The 19,431-nt window shown below is 43.3% G+C and overlaps 1 protein-coding gene across 2 annotated transcripts in view; it reads left to right on the top strand.

Annotated features, from left to right (window-relative positions):
• PNCK (pregnancy up-regulated nonubiquitous CaM kinase) overlaps positions 1-16,237 on the top strand; it is a 37,242-nt gene extending 21,005 nt beyond the window's left edge. Inside the window, exons 4-12 of one of the 2 annotated variants that reach the window (XM_042454684.1) lie at positions 1,195-1,269; positions 3,040-3,178; positions 5,227-5,350; positions 6,187-6,262; positions 6,390-6,502; positions 9,584-9,662; positions 11,838-11,925; positions 13,224-13,342; positions 15,128-16,237. In XM_042454684.1, coding sequence (XP_042310618.1) covers positions 1,195-1,269; positions 3,040-3,178; positions 5,227-5,350; positions 6,187-6,262; positions 6,390-6,502; positions 9,584-9,662; positions 11,838-11,925; positions 13,224-13,334 — 805 coding nt within the window. In that variant the 3' untranslated portion in view covers positions 13,335-13,342; positions 15,128-16,237. The remainder of the gene's footprint in view (positions 1-1,194; positions 1,270-3,039; positions 3,179-5,226; positions 5,351-6,186; positions 6,263-6,389; positions 6,503-9,583; positions 9,663-11,837; positions 11,926-13,223; positions 13,343-15,127) is intronic. The other variant, XM_042454685.1, reaches the window with a different exon arrangement.
• Positions 16,238-19,431: the final 3,194 nt, after the last annotated feature.

Below are 19,431 nucleotides of genomic sequence, written 5' to 3'. Positions count from 1 at the left end.
AATAATAATAATAATAATAATAATAATAATAATAATAATAATAATAATAATTATCATTATTACAGTTTAGGTTAGGAGAGATCAGTTTTAAGGGTCTAATTTTGGTCTTTAGCAAGTCTTAATCTAGTCCTGGCTGAGGAATCTGGGGTGATTCCTGGTTCAGCTCTGCGAATTCACATCATAACATGAATGTTTTATCACACCTGGTTGCCCTTCCTAATCGAGGGGGAATTGAATCTAAGGCAAGTCACGTGATGCGGATTCAAACAAAGCAGAGTGAGTGCAAATTGCATTACCACACTGGTGCATACCATGTGGATTCAAGGATTCATATTGGGACCCTTGAGCATGCTCAGTGGAGGTCTGAACACATCAAGACCTTGTACGTTTCTGGGGTGAAAAGGGGCGCAAGTTCTTATTCCTTGTTTCACGTAATTGCGTGATTGTGTGAATATTTGCCTCGTGAATATTTCTGTGTCTTCTTCATCTCCCTTTTTTATTTTCCCTTCCGTTTTAGCAATTTCAACACACACATATATAGAAAGATAGATAGATAGATAGATAGATAGATAGATAGATAGATAGACACATACACGCACATACACACATTCCAAAAAAAATGAGTTGCCCTGAAAGTTGCCCTGAAAGTGAAAGGACCACCAAAAGGAAATGGGGGGAAATTGCAGCACCGCATCATAGGAAATTTGCAACCTGGGGGGGCGGGGGTGGTAGTGGTGGTGGTGGTGGTGTACCAGAGCAGAAGCAAAGTTGCATTCCACACCGGGCCAATTCGGAGTGAAATCGGAGTGAGCTTGGAAATAATTTCTGTCAATTCGTTTGTTACCAATTTCACCAAAATGAGGGGTCGCTTTGGAATCACTGCGGAAGTGCCACGGAAGGAGCGCCCATAGAAAGGAATCGCATGTGATAACACATCACATTATCATGTGAATTCGCATCATTGGGCCCACAGTCACGTCAGATCTGAGCTGTAAAAAGCTGCAAAAACCTCCGTGTGATAAACACCCTAGTTACTACTCTGATTCTCACTTTTGTACATGTATCTTTAATTTTTGTTACTCTCATAGCAGGTGCCTCTCTTACAGCCAGAGCAGAACAAAGGATTATTATTATTATTAAATCATCACCCCCTTTTCCATCTCTTAATTTCTGTCACTCTCACTGGTGTTGCAGGATTCAGCATGAGAACATTGTGGCTCTGGAGGACATTTATGAGAGCCCCACTCACCTGTACCTGGCCATGCAACTGTGAGTAGTGGCTGCTTACATTCACAATAGGGCACTGGCTTTCAGGCTTGGGTTGGAAGATTGCTCACAGAACCCGTAGTGACTGGTCCTTTCTGGAATAGTTGAGAATGGCAGGTGCTTTTGTGGTATTTTGTAGCCCATCTCAGTGCGTGTTACTTTACAACAGGGAGCTGCATGTGCCCTCTGGCTGATTTTGTGATCCCTATTACTATTCCCACTCTCCATGGTTCCTTCTCACCATGGCTGTACCAAAACTAGGCTCACAAACAAGACAGGGTTTCATGGGTTGACATATGATTTATTTTAAAAGAATGGCAGGCAAACTTCTGGAAACTGGTAGTGAATTTGGTGAGGATGGGATCTCCCTCTCTGTCTACCTGTCCAGCTCCCTCTATGTTGTAAACTGATACTCTTAGGGGTGTTTCTACTCCTCTTGTCACACGCCACTTTTCTCCAAAATCTTGTTAGAGATGTAGCTAGATTAGAATAACTCCCTCAGTAACTTTCAGAATAGAATTCCTATAACAAGGACTTAGTTTGTTCTCTAAGCCATTGGTGTCTTTGCTCCTTAGTCATAACCTGTGTACCACTGTACTGATTCTAATAGGGATGTGGTCTGTAGAAGTTACTTACTCCTAGGAGTCAGGCACACTATGAAATAACCTGGTGTGGAAACTGGGTTATTTCATGGCCATTCACACTGTGCCCTGAACGCACCGGGTGTGGTGTCTGAGGGTGGGTGAAAACACAATTTTACCCAGTGCTTTTGGCACCGGGTAACTAACTGCACTTTTTTTGGGTGCCGGAGTGATTCACATCTGTGGTGGTGTGAATGCAATGCCGAATCGATTTGGATCATGCAGCCACTGTTGAGAAAACAGTGGTGTCTCCCATTTTGATCCAGAACAGTGGCGAATTGGAATGGCGAATCGGATTTAAATGCCACGGAGAGATATGCTGCCTTAAAACATAGTGAGAATGGTGAATCAATTTTAAATCAATTACAGATGCGAATCTCCCCATGTAAAAAACGTAAATGTGACTGACCCCTTAGTTTATATCCTTGCACCCCAGGAATTTACAGTCTGAACAGTCACCATGGGGAAGACCACAAAATTAGAAGAGGATTGGAAAGGCTCCTGTAGCAAATGTTGGTGCAGGTGCTTAGGCTTTTCCTGGCAGGCAATGACTGAGGAGTAAGGGATTAAGCTGTCTGTCTCAGGCATTTTTTGAAGATAGATAGGAAATTGCCAGTCTCTTTGATCGCTTTTTCTTCTAGAATTGCAGCTAATTTGGGATGACATTAGATTAAAACAAAGGTTGCCTTTAGTATCAGGGAAAGCCAGATTTCTCAGCAAAAGAAAGAGAAGTTTTAGAGATTAGCCATACTGTCAAAGGCTTAGAATGAGGATGGGAAAACCTGGACTATACTGTATATCCCACAATGCATACCATTGGCCATGTTGTGTGAGCCCAATGAGAATAGAAACTCTGAACATTTGAAAGCCCAAAGGTTCCTCATCTATGTTCTAATCAAAAAGCAAGAAATAACTCACCTGTTTGTCCGTAATAAGAAGAGAATTGTAATGAGACACAACTAAATGCAGTGCCACTGAATGATTAAATCTAGGAATCACTATCCACACAAGGTGGATATTAGGATCCGTTGATTTTTTTCAGTTTCAGAAAATGAGTTATACATTTCTGCATGAGATTAGTCTTAGTACTGAGAAAGAGGCAGGATTCAAACTGGTTGTCTCTGACCTGCAGTGTGACAGGAGGTGAACTCTTTGACCGCATCATTGAGCGGGGCTACTATACAGAAAAGGATGCTAGCCAGCTCATCCGACAGGTATTGGAGGCTGTGAACTACCTGCATGACCTGGGCATCGTTCATCGGGATCTCAAGGTGAGAATGCAGAGGGCACTGGGATGTTCTAGAAACTACCTGTGGATCCAGTGTTGGGAAATGATGTATTTTCTTGATGTACTGTCCCAGAATCCTCCAACGTGGTCTTGATGTACTGTCCCAGAGTCCTCCAATATGGTCAGGGTATTGCATGCTGGGGGGTTCTGGGAGTTGTAATATTTCCATGTTCTGTGTAGGATCCATCATGATAGGCAGAGTCCACTGACAAGGACTCTGAAGAAAATTTAGTTGAAATAACTGGTTTTAGAATTTTGATGAGACAGCACATCTTGTAATGGCTGGCTGAATTTAGAACTATAATGGATGAGAGAAGACTGCTGTTGTTCTATGAAACCAATGTGAGCTGCAAATGCTTTGAAAAGATTACGCCAGTGCACATCTTATAAGTAAAGCCAAACTCTTGGTTCTGTCTCTTTGTCACGTATGAGCATTGCTGAGACATGAAACTGATGGTGAGTTTTTTCAGATGAGGCAGCTGGGTTGTATATGCAGGATTTTCAAGGAAACACTCCGAGTAAGCAAGTATTACACACACAAACACCCACCCACCTATGAGATCATGTGAATATGGGATTGGAATGGGAAGAACTTTCAAGGTGAAATTGGAAGGTGAGAAGGTCAAAGGGGAGCACAGAAGCAGAGCTTTGGAAATTTACTTGGTTGGATCGCACCTCCAAGCAAGGCCACTGACTATGCTGTCTGAGAGTGGTAGTCCAAAAAAGTAACTTCTTCCCAAGATCTCATCATATTCAGCAGATTACTAACCTTTGGGCCAGTGCTGGGTGTGAAACAAGTCCCAGCTTCCACTTGACAAACCTCCTCCATTTCATGTGGCTGCCTCTGCATTGAAAGCTCACAGGCAAAGTTTTGCAGAAACATGTGTGAAAAACCTCCCACTTCTGTGGGTTTTTTCTATTTCTAAAATCCCATTTCTGAGTGGGATTTATCTAGTGTGATAAGGTCCATAGACTAACAGCCATTTGGCATCCTGCCTCTGCTCCATTTTTGCACTTCCAGGCAACAAGCAAAAGCTGGAGGTTTGTTTGGATGGACTATGTATGCTGTGTTAGGTGGACCACATAAGTTGTGCAGCCTGCGTTTAGTGTGTTTGAAAACCAGAGTGCAGAACAAGTTATTTTTTTTGAACCATGGCATCCAGAATCCCTCTCACCAGCATAGTCTTGCCTAAGCTGGTGGGATGGATTCTGGCCTTTGTATTCCAAAAATAACCTTTCCCAGACTCTAGTTTGAACATAAAACGGTATTGGAGGCTATTACATTTGTAAAGACGATGGAATGATAAACAGAATGGGAATGGCTTGTGATTAACTACATTTGTGGACTTGGACATTAGCCAGGTGCAGTTACATTAGCCAGAGATAGTAGATGAGGGATTCATACTTTCCATTAGCCTTTGAAACTCTTGATCTGCTTGCTGCTTCTCAGCCTAAACTATCTTACAGTGTTGTTGTGAGGATTAATATAAAATAACCCTCCACATACACAGTCTGTACATACATATATACATCTCTATGTATGGTTGTGAAAGCTGGGATAGTGAAAAAAGTTGATAGGGGGAAATCAACTCATTTGAGATATGATGTTGGAGAAGAGGTCTGCAAATACCATGGACTGCTAAGAAGACAAATGAATGGGTCCTAGAACAAATGAGGCCTGAACTCTCCCTAGATGCCAAGATTGTTAAACTGAGGTTTTTGTACTTTGGCTGTACCATGAGAAGAAAGGACTCACTAGAAAATATGATGGTAAAGTGGAGGGCAATAGAAAAAGAGAAAACATGTATGTCGGATGCATAGATTCAGTCAGGGAGGTCCTGCGTCTGCAAGACCTGAGCAGAGCATCTAGGAATACGGTGACTTGGAGGCCTCTCATTCATAGGGTCACCATAAGTTGAAGTCAACTTGAAGGCAGTTAACAACAACAAAAACTATCCCAGGCTCCATGAGGAAAGGCAGAGATATAAATGTGATGTTGGGAGCTCCATTTTGTTTTTTCTCTCCCACCAGCCTGAAAACCTCCTTTATGCTACTCCATTTGAGGATGCCAAGATCATGATTACAGATTTTGGGCTGTCCAAGATTGAGGCTGATGGGATCATGTCCACAGCTTGTGGTACACCTGGTTATGTGGGTGAGTGTGACATTGGAGAAAAAGAACAGCATTGTGTTTAGGAAGGATGGTGTTTCTCTTGTAGCATGCCTTCTGCCTCTCCTGGTAGAAAGCAGTTGTTTCTGCTTTGTGAACATGTAGGAACAGAGCTGTAGTGCAAACAGATGTTGTATATACTTGGGGTACTTACTTCAGTATAAAATGAGGGCATAGATTTGGCTTTGGGTGTGGGGTTGTGGCCAGGTTCAAGTTCCAACTCACAGAAAACACCATGATAGCTTTGCTTTAGGGCTGCTATTAGTCAGAAACAACCTGGAGACACATAACAATAGGTATATAAGAAGATGCACCATCCCTTGAGCTCATTGAAGAAAAGGAGGCATATCATTGCAGCAAAAGTGGCTGCAGTTAGAGAGAGTGAAAAGCTGAGACCACCAGTACCTTGCAAGAGATGTTACAGTGGGCCCTCCATTGGGGTTTGGTTCCAGGACCCCTTGTGGATACCAAAATCCATGAATGCTCATGTCCCATTAAATATAATGGCATAGTAAAATGGTGTCACTTATATAAAATGGCAAAATCAAGGTTTGATTTTTGGACTGGATGGCTCTTGTGGTCTCTTCCAACTCTCATGATTTTGGAATTTATATATATATATATTTTGAATATTTTAAATCACTGGATGCTTGAATCCATGGATTAAAAAATCCATGGATATGCAAGGTTACTGTATACTTGGAAGGACAGGCTTATACTTTGGAGGGGATCTGCCATCCAGTGAGAAGTGGAACTGGAGGTGAGGCTTGGAACAAGGGCCTTGAGCTTCCTTTTACACTTGGCCATTGTGTTCTCTGCAGCCCCTGAGATCTTGGAGCAGAAGCCATATGGAAAAGCCGTGGATTCCTGGGCGCTTGGAGTCATCTCCTACATTCTGTGTGTATCTTTTCCCTGAGCCTCCTGTTGCATGTGTAGCCCTGGGAGTGGCTTATAGAGGGCACTGGTCTGTTGATTCTGCTCTGCATGCATAAGCCCTAATGCCTTTTGCTGTGCCCTCCTGCAGGCTTTGTGGTTACCCACCCTTCTATGATGAGAATGACTCTGAACTCTTCAACCAGATCCTGAAAGCTGAATATGAGTTTGATTCTCCATATTGGGATGACATCTCTGATTCAGGTGAGTGGGATCTCTTGGTGGGGAGAGAGGTGTGGGAATAGCTGGTTAGTGCTCTCTTTAGCCCATTGCTGTCCGTATTTCACAGATGAAAACTGGAAAATGTGTGGCCAACATCAGAGCAACAAATTCTGTTAATGAGGAAGAACACACAAGCTAGGAGAGGCTGCAGCAGTTTGCTTTTGCCTGAACCTATTGGAAAAGGAAAGATTCCCACCCTCCCCTGAGTGAATGAAGTGGAAACTGCTTTTGCACTTTGAACTCAATTTGCAGCAACTGGGGGAAGGTGAGGGCAAAGGGGGAAAGTGGGAAGTGATTGGACAGTATGTTAGTCCCAAACTTTGTAGCTGATGTATCATTGAGATATTGCTCAGAGATTAATTTTCCTGGAGTCCCTTATCTATGGCCTGGTGGTAAAGGAAAGTTTCAGGCTCAATGCCTTCCATCTTCAGGAAGGGCTAGGGCAGCATCCTGCCCAAATCATAGAAGACTGTTGTTTCCAGCCACAGCTAGTTGAATTGGGCTAGATGATCAGACTTGGTATAAGGCAACTTTCTGTGTTTCTCTCAGTGCTTAGAAGAACATACTTTTTTGGACTACCACTCCCAGAACTGTGCAGCCAGTATGAGATTCTGAGACTTGCAATTTTTTCCCTAAGCATTAGTTTGTATGGTTGGTTCGTTAAAGTGGAAGTGCATCACCCTCAGCCCTCCCTCCCTTCTGATACGACCTTTGTCTCTCATTTGGCAGCTGGGCAAAATGCAAGAAGCCCTATTTGGTCCATAGGGTGTCAGTTGCTGATCCCTACATTGAGAGATGGAGGGCCAAGACTGGGAAACCTTCCCCAATTAAAGAAAAAACAAGAACAAAACATCTTGAGGCTAATGTAGTTGTTGCAGTTCAGTTGGGGTGATCTCTCTCTTTTTGGATTCGGGTGAGGTGAGGCTGTACAAGTAACAACACATGATTCTTTGTGCACTCAGGTCTTTTGCTGGCTTTGTGTGCCATGGCTCAGCTAGTTCTCTACCTGCCAAGTGGTCACGTGGAAAGCACTTAGCCATAGGCCACCATCATTCTCTGGCTGTCAGCATAGCATGGCATTGCAGTGAGGATCTCAGGCTAGAGTGTTTCCTACAGTCATGGGTATTGTTTCTAATGCCCTCTGAAAGCCATCAGTTCTGATTTCTCTTCTTGCTACGGGAGTTAGCTGGGAAGGTTAGAAGGGGAAATGAGGGAAGCATTGAGACAGAAGAGAATCATAGCCAGAGGGAAAGGCAGGAGGAAGGGAGGAAAAGGTAGGTAGCTCCTTCTTATGATTCAGCTTTACCCCCTGCTCTCTCTGGTCCTGTATACCACCATCAAGCATACAGCCCTCAACAGATTACTTTCAAGAATATGTGGTCCTGATAAGTTGTTCCCCACTCTTGTTCTACATTTTCCAGGAAGCACTATTAGAAGACTGTAAGATTGGGCAGTTGACTGTGTGGTGTGATATTGGAAGGTCCAGATGCCTGCTGGCCCACCAGAAGAGCTGGACAGATGGCACTTATTGCCCCCTCTTGTCAGTACAGGTTGAGTCTTCCTTATCCAAAATGCTTGGGACTAGAATAGTTTGGGATTTTGGAGTTTTTTGAATTTTGGAATATTTGCATATACATAATGAAATATTTTGGAGATGGGACCCATCTCTAATCATGAAATTGATTTATGTTTTGTATACACCTTATACCCATAGTCTGAAGGTAATTTTGTATATAATTTTAAAAAATAATTTAAAGCAAATAATTTTAAACAAAGCTTGTGTATGTTGAACTATCAGAAAGCAAAGATGTCACTGTCTTGAGTACCCATGTGGACAATTTTGGATTTTGGAAAATTTTGGATTTTGAAATTCCAATTAAGGGAGACTCAACAGGTACTACAATTCCCATAATCACTTGTCATTGGCTGTCCTGGCTAGGGTAGACATTGAAGTTCAATACATCTGAAGGGCCATAAGCTGTCAGTCCCTGAGGTGGGCAAACAGGCTGTTGAAATTGTGCTTGGAGTGCATATACTCCAGCTATCCGGATTTGGCAGGGACAGTTCCTGTTAGTTTTCTGTCATTCCACTTTTTCAGATGCTTTTCAATTGTCATAGTTATTCACTCCTCATTCCACTTTGCCCTCAGCGTCAAACTGACTTCAAAGCACAAAAATAGCTTGCACTCAGTTAACTCAATAAGAGGAGAGGAGAGGGGTGAAATCCTGATGTTCCCAGTTGATTCAGGCAAAAGCAAACTACTGCAGCAGTTCCTAGCTCGTGTGTTCTTCCTCATTAATAACATTTGCAATTTTGACCACACTTTGATGTTGCTGGACCACACATGTCCAGGTTTTCATTTGTGGAGTGTTGGAGAATATGGCGTGTTGGTGGAAGCAAAGCTTGGGTAAGTCACTTTTTTGGACTACCTCCCAAGAATATTCCACTCAGCATAGCTGCTGTCCATTTTGGATGAGGGATTCTTAGAAATGTAGTCCAAAACAGTAACTTTTGCAAACTGTAGGCCTGAGGATTTGAGGGTAGGGGCAGGTGTGACATTTTTAGAACGGCTTGAGAAGCTCTAAAAACATTACATTTCCATTCAGTCCCACAACTTTCCTTTCTAGGGTCAGCGGATGGTTTGTACAATTTTGCAGTGACACCAGCTTTTCAGGGGCAAAACACACACACACACACACACACACACACACACACACACACACAGAAAGAGAGAGAGAGAGAGAGAGAGAGAGCTCTGAAGATCTTTTTTGATCACAGGAGCACTAAGTTTCCTCATCCCCCATAATAAATAAGTCAAAGAATGAATGAATAAATGCACACTGGCTGAGCCAGCTTTTTATTAGCTGGCGTGCATGTTTTTAAATTTCATTTGTTATGCTGGTTGCATCTCACAGCTGATGGTACCCTGCTCTGAGCCACCCTCTTCCTCTAAAATCTGAAAGACATTCATCTGATATGAAACATTAGAACAGTTTGTGTGTTCAGCCATGAACATTTTGCATGCTGGTTATCACTGTTACTTGTGTGTTTCTTGTCATCTAGCCAAGGATTTTATCAAAAACCTTCTAGAACGTGATCCAGAGAAGCGATTCACCTGTGAACAAGCTCTACAGCATCCATGGTAAGTCACATCAGAGGGGAAGACAACTTCTATTGTGCTCTTGTTGAGATGAGAACATATAGATCTGTGCCTGTTGCAAGGGTTTCTGTTTGGAAGTGTCATATCACACACACTGGGTAGTGAAGGGGGGGCATATACTCCTTGCTGCAAAGATGTATTTAAAAAACAAACAAACATGGTGCATCAGAAATGGAATATGTTTTATTTAAGTTTCATGATTTCAACTTTCAACGTGTTGAATATAAAGTTTCCACATTAACTGCTGTGTTATTTTAGGTTGGATAGAGCAACTACATTGGGGGGGGGGCAGGAGCCAGTTCCCCCCTACTACCCCTGCAAAACAGCTCCCTGTTGCAGGCTCCTGCACCTCCATATCCTTCAGCAAAATGGTGTCAGAAAGTGTATCACTCTCTGTCACCATTTTGGGAAGGAATGCTGAGGAAAATAGGGAGCCAGCATGGTGTAGTGGTTTCAGCATTGGGCAAAGACTCTGGAGACCAGGATTTGAATCCTGATTCAGCCATGGAAACCCACAGGGTGACCCTGGGCAAGTTACACTCTCTCAGCCTTAGAAGATGGCAATGGCAAATCCCCACTGAAGAAACTTGCCAAGAAAATGCCACGATAGGTTTGACCTAGGGACCCCATAAGTCAGAAATGACTTGAAGGCACAAAACAACAACAGAGCTGAGGAAAATGGAGGTTTGGGGGGGCATTATGGGGTTTGGGTGCTTATGGAGGTGCAGAGGGAGCATCATTGCATGTTTTCATGCATTTGGGGCAACAATTCTGCAAAAGTCATACTGAAAAAATTAAAATGGCATTTTGGTGGCTGGGATTGGGTGGGGTGGGGGACTGGAGGGGGCTTTAGGCATCTTAAACATGGGATCCAGCCTGCAGGCTCTCCTACCCCACAAGGTAACTACAGTCGTGCACAAAGGTTGAGCTCCAGAATATGATGATGCAGTGTCACCTCGGTTACCAAAAAGGGCAACCACAATAGTGCATTGTAGCCCTCTGGATGAGCCACAAGTGCTGCATTTTTAAAAGTCATAGTTAGGTATCCAAATGGACACCCAGTCCTGCCTATGGACTCCCAGTGTGGAGACAACTTACTCAGTGAACTGTATGATTCCCATCCCTGTTTCAATGTCTTCTGAAATTTACTACAGAGGAAAATAGATAGATAGATAGATAGATAGATAGATAGATAGATAGATAGAATCATGTCCAATATATATTTTTTGTACTTACAGATCAGTTGTGTTTAATAACCAATTTTTCTAAGACAGCTAGGTATTTTTCTTCTTTTTAATTCATGTTTTATGTGTGTGTGTGGGGGGGGGGGAAGCAAGGTAATAAAAATTGCTAAGATATTGATGTGTGTAAACATATTTGCAGCTTTCTGTTGACTTCCTCCTTGTTGTTTTTTAAATAACTTTTAACAAAATCTGAATGCCAGGGCTGTATGTAGTAAAAAAGCTTCCATTCATGAAGTTTTTGAATGGGAGAATGAACACTCAGTAACAATGCCTTTAACAATTGTGCTTTGGGCCCTATTTTGCTGTTCTTGCTGTGTGCCTTCAAGTAACTTCTGACCTGTGGTGATCCTAAGGTGAATCTATCAGGGTTTTCTTGGTAGAATTTGTTCAGATGGGGTTTGCCCTTGCCATCCTCTGAGGGTGAGAGACTGTGATTTGGGGATTCAAACTCTGGTCTCCCAGTGTCCTAGTCCAACACTCAAACCACTATGCCACACTGTCTCTCTTTAGGTCTTATAAAGACATAACATGCTAAAATGAACCATCTTTGTTTTCTAGTTACACATTCAATGCTTATTCTGCATGCTTCTCTATGGGCCCAATCTGCAGATTCATTGCTTCATTTGGCTTCTGAAAACTCTTTTGCTAGGAATAAAATCTCTGGCCTGACATGCACAGCAAAATCCACAACAAATGACTGGTGACATAGAGTCTAGTCCTATAGCTTCACTCTGCATTTGGTTGTGCTTACACCTCCTTCACACTTTTGTGCAGACAGTATTAAAAGCTGGTTCAATACTAATGCATTGAGATGTCGCTGTATAAAGTATGCTCAGAGTGTGAATTGCACATCAATTCAAGGCAGGGGAAGAATCTAATGGAAGCTTTTTCTCTGCCTCTTATGCCATTTCAGGATCTCTGGGGATACAGCACTGGAAAAAGACATTCATGGCTCTGTTTGTGAGCAGATCCAAAAGAACTTTGCTCGCAGCCAGTGGAAGGTAAGGGCAAAGATTTTGTTGTAACCTGTAATGGGGAAGGGTTTTTGTGGGGCTTGATTTAATAAAAGAGTGAACCTGGGTATATAGCAGATCTTGGAATTGTTGCTTGTTGGGACAGACTGTCCAGGATATGATGTCCAGGATATTCTGGGATTTATAGTAAAAACATGCAATGTTCCCAAGCTCTAATTCTCTAACTGGTGTCTTGCCATCCAGGCTAGAGTCATTTGTGCCTCCTCAGAGGCACTGCATTGTATGGTCCTGTGCAACTGGAGCCAGTGTTATTAGCTTTCTTAACACCTGTGCTCCTCTTTAGGGATCTGGCCACTCACGTCTTCCATCAGAAATACTCCATTCCATCTCCTGCAGTTTTTATTTACACAAACCAAATTGGCAGAGGGGCACATATATTTCTGTACTTCTGTAAATCTTGGGATGCTGCTGGATGTGAAAAAGTGTTTTTTTTTTTTTTGCATATTGGTTCCTGCCAGTGCTTTTGACCGATGATGACTGATGGTTTCCATATCACTGGGACAGCAAATCTATTCAAGGTTTCAGTTCAAAGTGTAAAAGAGCTATGCAAGGTGCAGAAGCTATTTTGGGAGGAGGGATCATCACCTTGGATAGTTCCTTCAGATTGGGCTAAAAAACAGAGCAGATTCACTGGTTTGGGTGCCAGTTTTGTTAACACCCAGCTCCCCAGTCTCCTGTAATGGTAATGGTGTTGCAGCTTTAAACCCTGGCTCCTGCATTTTAGCTGGTAACTGGGCAAGTGGATAAACCTTGCCTTTCAGCATGAACTGAAACTCTACTAACCATGAGATTGGCAAAAGAAGGAATGGAGAGAGTTGAATATGGCTGATAACCTTTTCCCCCCTTTTCTGGCCCTGCTTTTACATCTTTAATGCCAGGGGAAACGTTCCTGCTGAATTTCTATCATTTGTCATCACTGACCTCCATATCAGGAAAAACATTAACTTCTATGTTTCTGTAAACCTCCATCCTAAATTCATATTTCTTTATTTTACTGCTTTGGAGTCCCCTAGATCTCTCCTTCTGGCCTTTTTCTTCACCCTTCAGTTTCCCATCTAGAATTGTCAGCTTTGAGACCTGTCTCTTTAGCTCTGTCTTTAAAAGCAGTTTCATGTACAGAAATGTAGTAAAGGGCAATGCTTTATCTTTGCATCTAAAGGTTTTCTGCTGATTTCTGCCAATGAAAGCTGCTCTTGAAGGCACAAGAGTGAGGCAAATTGTTCTTCTCCATTTGGCAATCTTGATGCATGTTTATCTTCTCACAGAGAGCAATCAATGCCACGTCCTTCTTGCGCCACATCACCAAGATGGGACCTGGCGCAGAGGGTGAGGAAATTGGAGAGGCCACGTCCGGGGGACAGCATGGAAAATGGTGACCAGAGAGGTGGGTGCAGAAAAGAAATTATTTGTCGCTCAGGCATGCTGGGATCTTGGAGGATAAGATTGTGTGTACCTTTTAATAGCAGGGTGTTTTTGTAAGACTTAGACAGATGGAACTTTTCCTGGAGATGGAGGAGGAAACTTTGCCTACTTCATGTCTTTCTGCCAAAGTGCTGTTAACAATGGCACAGGGTTGGAAACTATGCATCAAGTTGGCCCAGCCACGTATTCAGGACAGAGAGTTATTCTTTCTCTGGCTCCGCATTCTACTTCTCATCTCCCAGCCAGAGGCAGATTAAGGACAGGCCTTTGACAAGTGTCTTACCAGGTTAACTTTAAAAAAAATCTAAGAAAATGTTGAGTCAAAGTTACAATTATTAATATAGGTTTACCTTACATAATTAACATTGCGTTTTCTAACTTGTACAATTTATGCTGGTGAGGGTGTGTATACAGGCTTCCAGGTTTCGTTGGAACCAGGAACACCAGTGCATGGTTAATCTTATCCGGGTTTAGGTGGAAGAAACCTCTGGCTACTTGCATCACCACAGTTCGATGGGTGAATTATACAGTGGGCCCATGTTCCCATTACATGAGGAGTAGGGCAGAGTGTGCTACAGCACAAACTGCTGTAAATAACTACATTGATCTGTGACTGGTAATACCTGGCATGGTTTCAGTGGTGGATTATCCCTTTTGACAGTACCATGTATACCTAAATAGTTTTCTTTTGTTTCCTGCTGCACTGTGTTTGTGGCTCCAGATGACATGATTGTAGCCTGAGATCAGCAAAGATAGATGTGGCAGTAATAAAATGCTATAAGAGGGACCCATTGTAGCAAAGCTGGGGAAGATGAGCCCTACCAGATATCATTGGGTGGCTACTTCCATGATCCCACACTATGATTCCTTACTTCGCCTCACTGTATTGGCTAAGGCTGATGGGAGATGGAATCTAAAAATAACTGGAATGCCACACATTTCCAGCTTTATGTTATAGTGTAGGCTATTGCTATTCAGCTGGTTTAAAGCCAGTTCAACCTACAGATCAATCATATATCCCAAGCACCAAGTGTTTTTAGTAAATACTAACACGTCTTGACATCTTTCTTTATGGTAAAACACAAGTGGCGTCCAAGGAAAACATGGTGGTGGGAATTCAGGTTCATCCAGCATAAAGCAGCCTTCCCAGCCCAGGGCCCTGTGGATGTGTTAGGCAACAACCCTCTTTTTCTGAGCCCTCATGATTGGGGGGATGGGAGTTGTAGTCCATACATATCTGGACGGTGCCAGGTTGGGGTAGACTGCAATATAGGATGAGATGTGGTGGCTCAGTGGTTAAGATGCCAATTCTGATGATCGGAAGGTCAGAAGGTTGGCAGTTCGAGGCCCAAGTGCTGCATGATGGGGTGAGCTCCCATCACTGGTCCCAGCTTCTGCCAACATAGGAATTTGAAAGCATGCAAATTGAAGTAAATAAATAGGTATCACTTTGACAGAAAGGTAACAGCATTTGGTGCAGTCATGCTGACCACCAGTCGTCTTCAGACAATGCCGGCTCTTTGGCTTAGTAGCAGGGATGAGCACTACCCCCTACAGTTGGTTACTAGACATTCATGTCAAGGAAAACTTTTACATTTACCTAGGGCAGTTGGCACTGGGATGAGAAGATGTGAAGGATTGGATGGGGGGGAGGGGGCTGCTTTGCAATGGGAATTTTATAGAAGTCAGGATGAGGCTGGTTTCCACAGCAGCTTCCTCTCTTTAACCCATTTCTTGCCATCCGCAGGTGTCCGAAGAGCCTGGGCCGCTGCCCTTTGCATGAGCTACCCTCCTGCATGCGGCTTCACAGCCACGACGCTGCGCCAGCACCCTCGCCCAAGGGTTGGGGGCTGTCCTTTCATTTCCTGCTCCCCCATCTGGGGATATCTCTGCCCTGAGGGGCCCAGGAGTTTTACAAAAGTCAAGTTCAACCACTGTTCCAGCCAGCCCTTAGGAGCGTTCAAAGTCACCCTGCCTGGGACCAAAATCCAATCCCCTGTGAGGCTGGTGGACCCATCACAATCCCACTGCGTTAACTCACCTCACATCCATCTGTGTCTGTCACAGAGACCAGTAATGTGTTGCAGGATTGGGAGATGTGGTGGTGGTGATGTGGAAGTTAAAAAACATCCCCTCCCTGCTCCAGTTTCTATGGGTAATTCCAAAATGATTTTAAGACTACATTTCTCTTTCTTTGAGATTCACAAAATGGTAGCTAGAATATGGAGAAGAGGCAGTGGAGCGGAAGGATCTCAGACTAGCAAGACCATTGTGTGGGAACAGTGGAACTGAGAATAGTAAGAAGGCAGCCAACAGCCAAAAGTAGGTCTTGAAGAGTCCCAAAATCTGAAATAGCTAGTGACAACCAGGTGAGGGTGAGGGTCCAGTTGACCAGGGATTTTGGAGACTTCAGGATTGTGTTTCAGAAAGGCTTCACCAAACTTCCCACATGTTGAGACAGATGCAGCATTTGATGAGTGGGGGACGTGGTTTTATAGCCCTATTCCCACTCTCCAACTTGGTCTAGAAGGCTGGGTGTGTATGAGGTTCTTCAGTATGATCCAAGGAAACATCTAATGTGGGAAGCACTTATTGGCCTGTATGTACAATACCTCAATTTCTTCTTCTATCCACCACAGCCATTTGATGCGGAAGCCATTTAAAAATGTGTGAGAGATTCCTGTGTTTCTGGGTTTTTGCATTTTTTTAAAAAAAAATTTGTATAGGTAAAATAGGGAGAGCCAGAGTGACGTAGAGATTTGAGCACTGGACTAGGGCAGCCATGGAAACCTCCTGGGTGACTTTGGGAAATTTACACTCTCTCAGCCTCAGAGGAATACAATGGCAAGCCTGAACAAACTCTGCCAAGAAAACTCTGTGCTATAAATCAGAAATGACATGCAGACACACAACAACAATAGGTAAAATGGAAGAAGAAGATACCTAAATATAAACATTTAAGCATTCCTTTCTAAAATAGCAGGGATTTTTTTTTTAAAAAAAGAGATTTACTTCAGGCACATGTCATGCAGCAAAACTGTGGGCCAACCCATCTCCTTGGCCCATTCCTGCCAATGTTTGGTTTGCTGGTATGTACTTGACTTTTATGTGAGGAGACAAGAGCTTCTGGTAGAATACTACATCTGTCTTCACCTGTGGTTGGTTTGGTGTTTCAGTTTGGTCCCTACTGTGAGGTTGAATTAGACCAGGCCTGGTTGGAAATCTAGGAAGGAGAAAGCCAACTAGGTCATGTCATGAAGACATGGCCTTCTAGATGGGTTAGGTAGAGTACGTTCTCTACTTACATTAATGCTGGAGTTATCTGCTCTATAGTAGAGGAGAAGTGGCCTATCTTGGATAGCTCAGCCATCAAGTCTGAAAGAGATTTGGTTCCCTAAGTGGTGCCCAGAGGTACCCCAAAAAAGGCTGGGCTAGCCCATATGTCCCCCGTTTCCCTCTCAAAGGACCATGGCCAGAAAGTGTGGAGAGACCAGCAAAACCTCTCTCCCTGTAATCCATGCCCTCCACCGCCTGTCCTTTTTGCCCTCCTGTCGGACTGAACATTTGCTTTGCTGTATTGCTCGGAGCTGGAGATTTTTCATGTGGTTCTTGTGGGGACTGAGGGAGAGGGGTCATTTCCTTCATGATTCCCCTCCTCTCCCCCCTGTGTGTCAATAAACAAGTGAAAACAGTAACACCGTGTGGGAATGGCTATCCTTGTTTGGCCAATCTGTGCGGCACCCTTTCTTTTTCCAATGGCACTCCCAGCTTACAGGATCCAGCAAGCTAAAAGGGATGGTTGTGTCTTTCACAGAATCTGTGAAGCCAGTTCACATGCTAGCGCTGCCTCTTCATGCTCAGTGGAGATATGTTGTGTGAATTGTGCTCTACTAACATCAGTTTTTCAAGCCATCATGTAGCTCTCCAGAGGTGCAGCGACTGGGGAAGGAGACAAATGACATTGCTCCCCAAATATGAATTCTGATGCCTCCCCCAATTTTTTCTTCAGTTCTCAAATTTTTAGCTTTTAGAAATATAGTTTAAAAACAAACAGACAAACAGGTGAATCTTGCTAAACCCCAACACTTATTGGGCCTACCAAAATGCACAAAATACATGTTATGCATTTTGGTTGACCCAATAAAGCTATCACTATTGCAGTTTTTGGATGTTATTGTACTTTGCTATATAGCCAATATGACTACCGCTGGATATGTTTTCTTACTAAGACATTGTACATGTACAAGGGAGCCTTCCCATGTATGTATACTTTTTATGCTGCAGGATTCACCATTGCTGCATCTACAGCTATGTGAAAAAATTCATTCTCAACTTGGACACATGTGTTGACGCCATACAGGTGTTTAATGCTTCACCAGAGAAAAGTGAATTTAGTAATCTTGGCTTTGGAAGGTCAACTATTTGCAGGAATTTCAAGTGGGCAGTTTCTTCACGGGTTGGCAGAGAAATCATAGTGTTAGACTTCATCAGCAGTTGAAACCATTATAGTAGGATGACTTCCACAATATGCATTTACTTCCTGGTCACTATTATCTAGTTTACCCATCTATTTTGCATTTTAAATTGATTCGCTACACCTTTGTAGTTCCTATGTACTGGTAGAGCTGAATGCTGCCTCTGCTGCCCTTCAGTTTGTGTTAGGCTTGAGGTTGGATGCTCTGGTGTCCTCTACCAACTATCTACAAATACCCTGGATCAGCAACTACTTTTGATTTGGTATGGAGACTCAGTATGATGGTGTGTTAGCCCAAGTTATCTGACTTATTAATGGCAAAGCTCTTGGCCACAACTGGTGCTCCTTCTACCCCAGGAGTGGTCAACCAAACCATACTGTACTGTACCATACCAAACTGTACTATGATACTCAAATTCAGTGATAAATTGCATCATTGAACTTCAGCAGCCAACCAGGAAAAAAGGCAACTTTAACACAGGCAGGAAATGCTCAATTTATAGGTGTCTCCTTCCCTTACTCCCTGATTTCTTGCCAGATTTCAGCAAGCACTGTTGAGATGACAGCAGCACATGACAGGATCCAGAAGCTGGGCCCCACTAAAGTTACCCTTGCTCTAGCCAGTTTTTTGCCTCAGAAATTGCAAATACGGGCAAGGGGGAAGTGGATTTGATGATGTATAGGAGCTAGTTATGGGCCCTAACCTATCAAATCAATGTCAGGAGTTGGAACACACAAGTCTGAACATCTTCAGTGGATCTGCAGCAGGAAAGGGTGAGATTCAATGTTGGCGTAGCACACATTGCATATGTTACCCAAATATGATGGCCCCGTGAGGTAAGTAGACAGTGATGCTGTCCTCCTACATGTTGGACCTGGATGAAGAAAATATTTGGGAACAGTGGAATGTTATCTGACAGAGGGAATCACAGCCTGGCCAAGGACACCCAATATTTTTGCATGCGAGATAAGACTTGAAATGGAGACTTCTCAGCTTACTGTCTTTTGCCATTCTCTTACATCAACCCGTTAAGGAACAGACCTTCACTAACACAAGTGACTAATCTTACACCAGCAGCATCCGCCTACATCAGGAGGAAAAGGAGGAGGGTGGAACTGGTAATAATCCTGTGGACAAATGATTCATCGTGCAATCTTACAGACAGTGTGTTTACTCAAAGCAGGTCGCTCCGTCTTCATTGGAGCCAGCTCCCTAAGAGAGAGCTGGGAATCCTTTCCTCCTCCAGAGGATATTAGGTTTCAATTCCCAGCAGCCCTAGCCAGCATAGCCAACAGTGGGGAATGCTGGGACTGCAGTCAACATCTTGAAGCCTACATGATCCCTGCCCTTTGCCCCTGGAGTTTAGGATCGATCCCTTCAGGGTAATCCCCAGACCTAACACTCCTTTAGCGGCAGGCTAAGTAGGGTTGCCATATTCCAGTCCCTCCTATCTGGCCATCTTATTTGTATATTATGCATATTATTAATTTGCATTCTGATTATGTGAATTCAACATCTTAATCATTGCACTTTTTCTACCATTATGTTTCAACCTCAGTACCAGTACTAAGCTAAG

The sequence above is a fragment of the Sceloporus undulatus genome, chromosome 2 (assembly GCF_019175285.1).
Source record: "Sceloporus undulatus isolate JIND9_A2432 ecotype Alabama chromosome 2, SceUnd_v1.1, whole genome shotgun sequence".
In the NCBI taxonomy this organism is placed as follows: domain Eukaryota; kingdom Metazoa; phylum Chordata; class Lepidosauria; order Squamata; family Phrynosomatidae; genus Sceloporus; species Sceloporus undulatus.
This window is presented reverse-complemented; position numbering and strand designations above follow the sequence as displayed.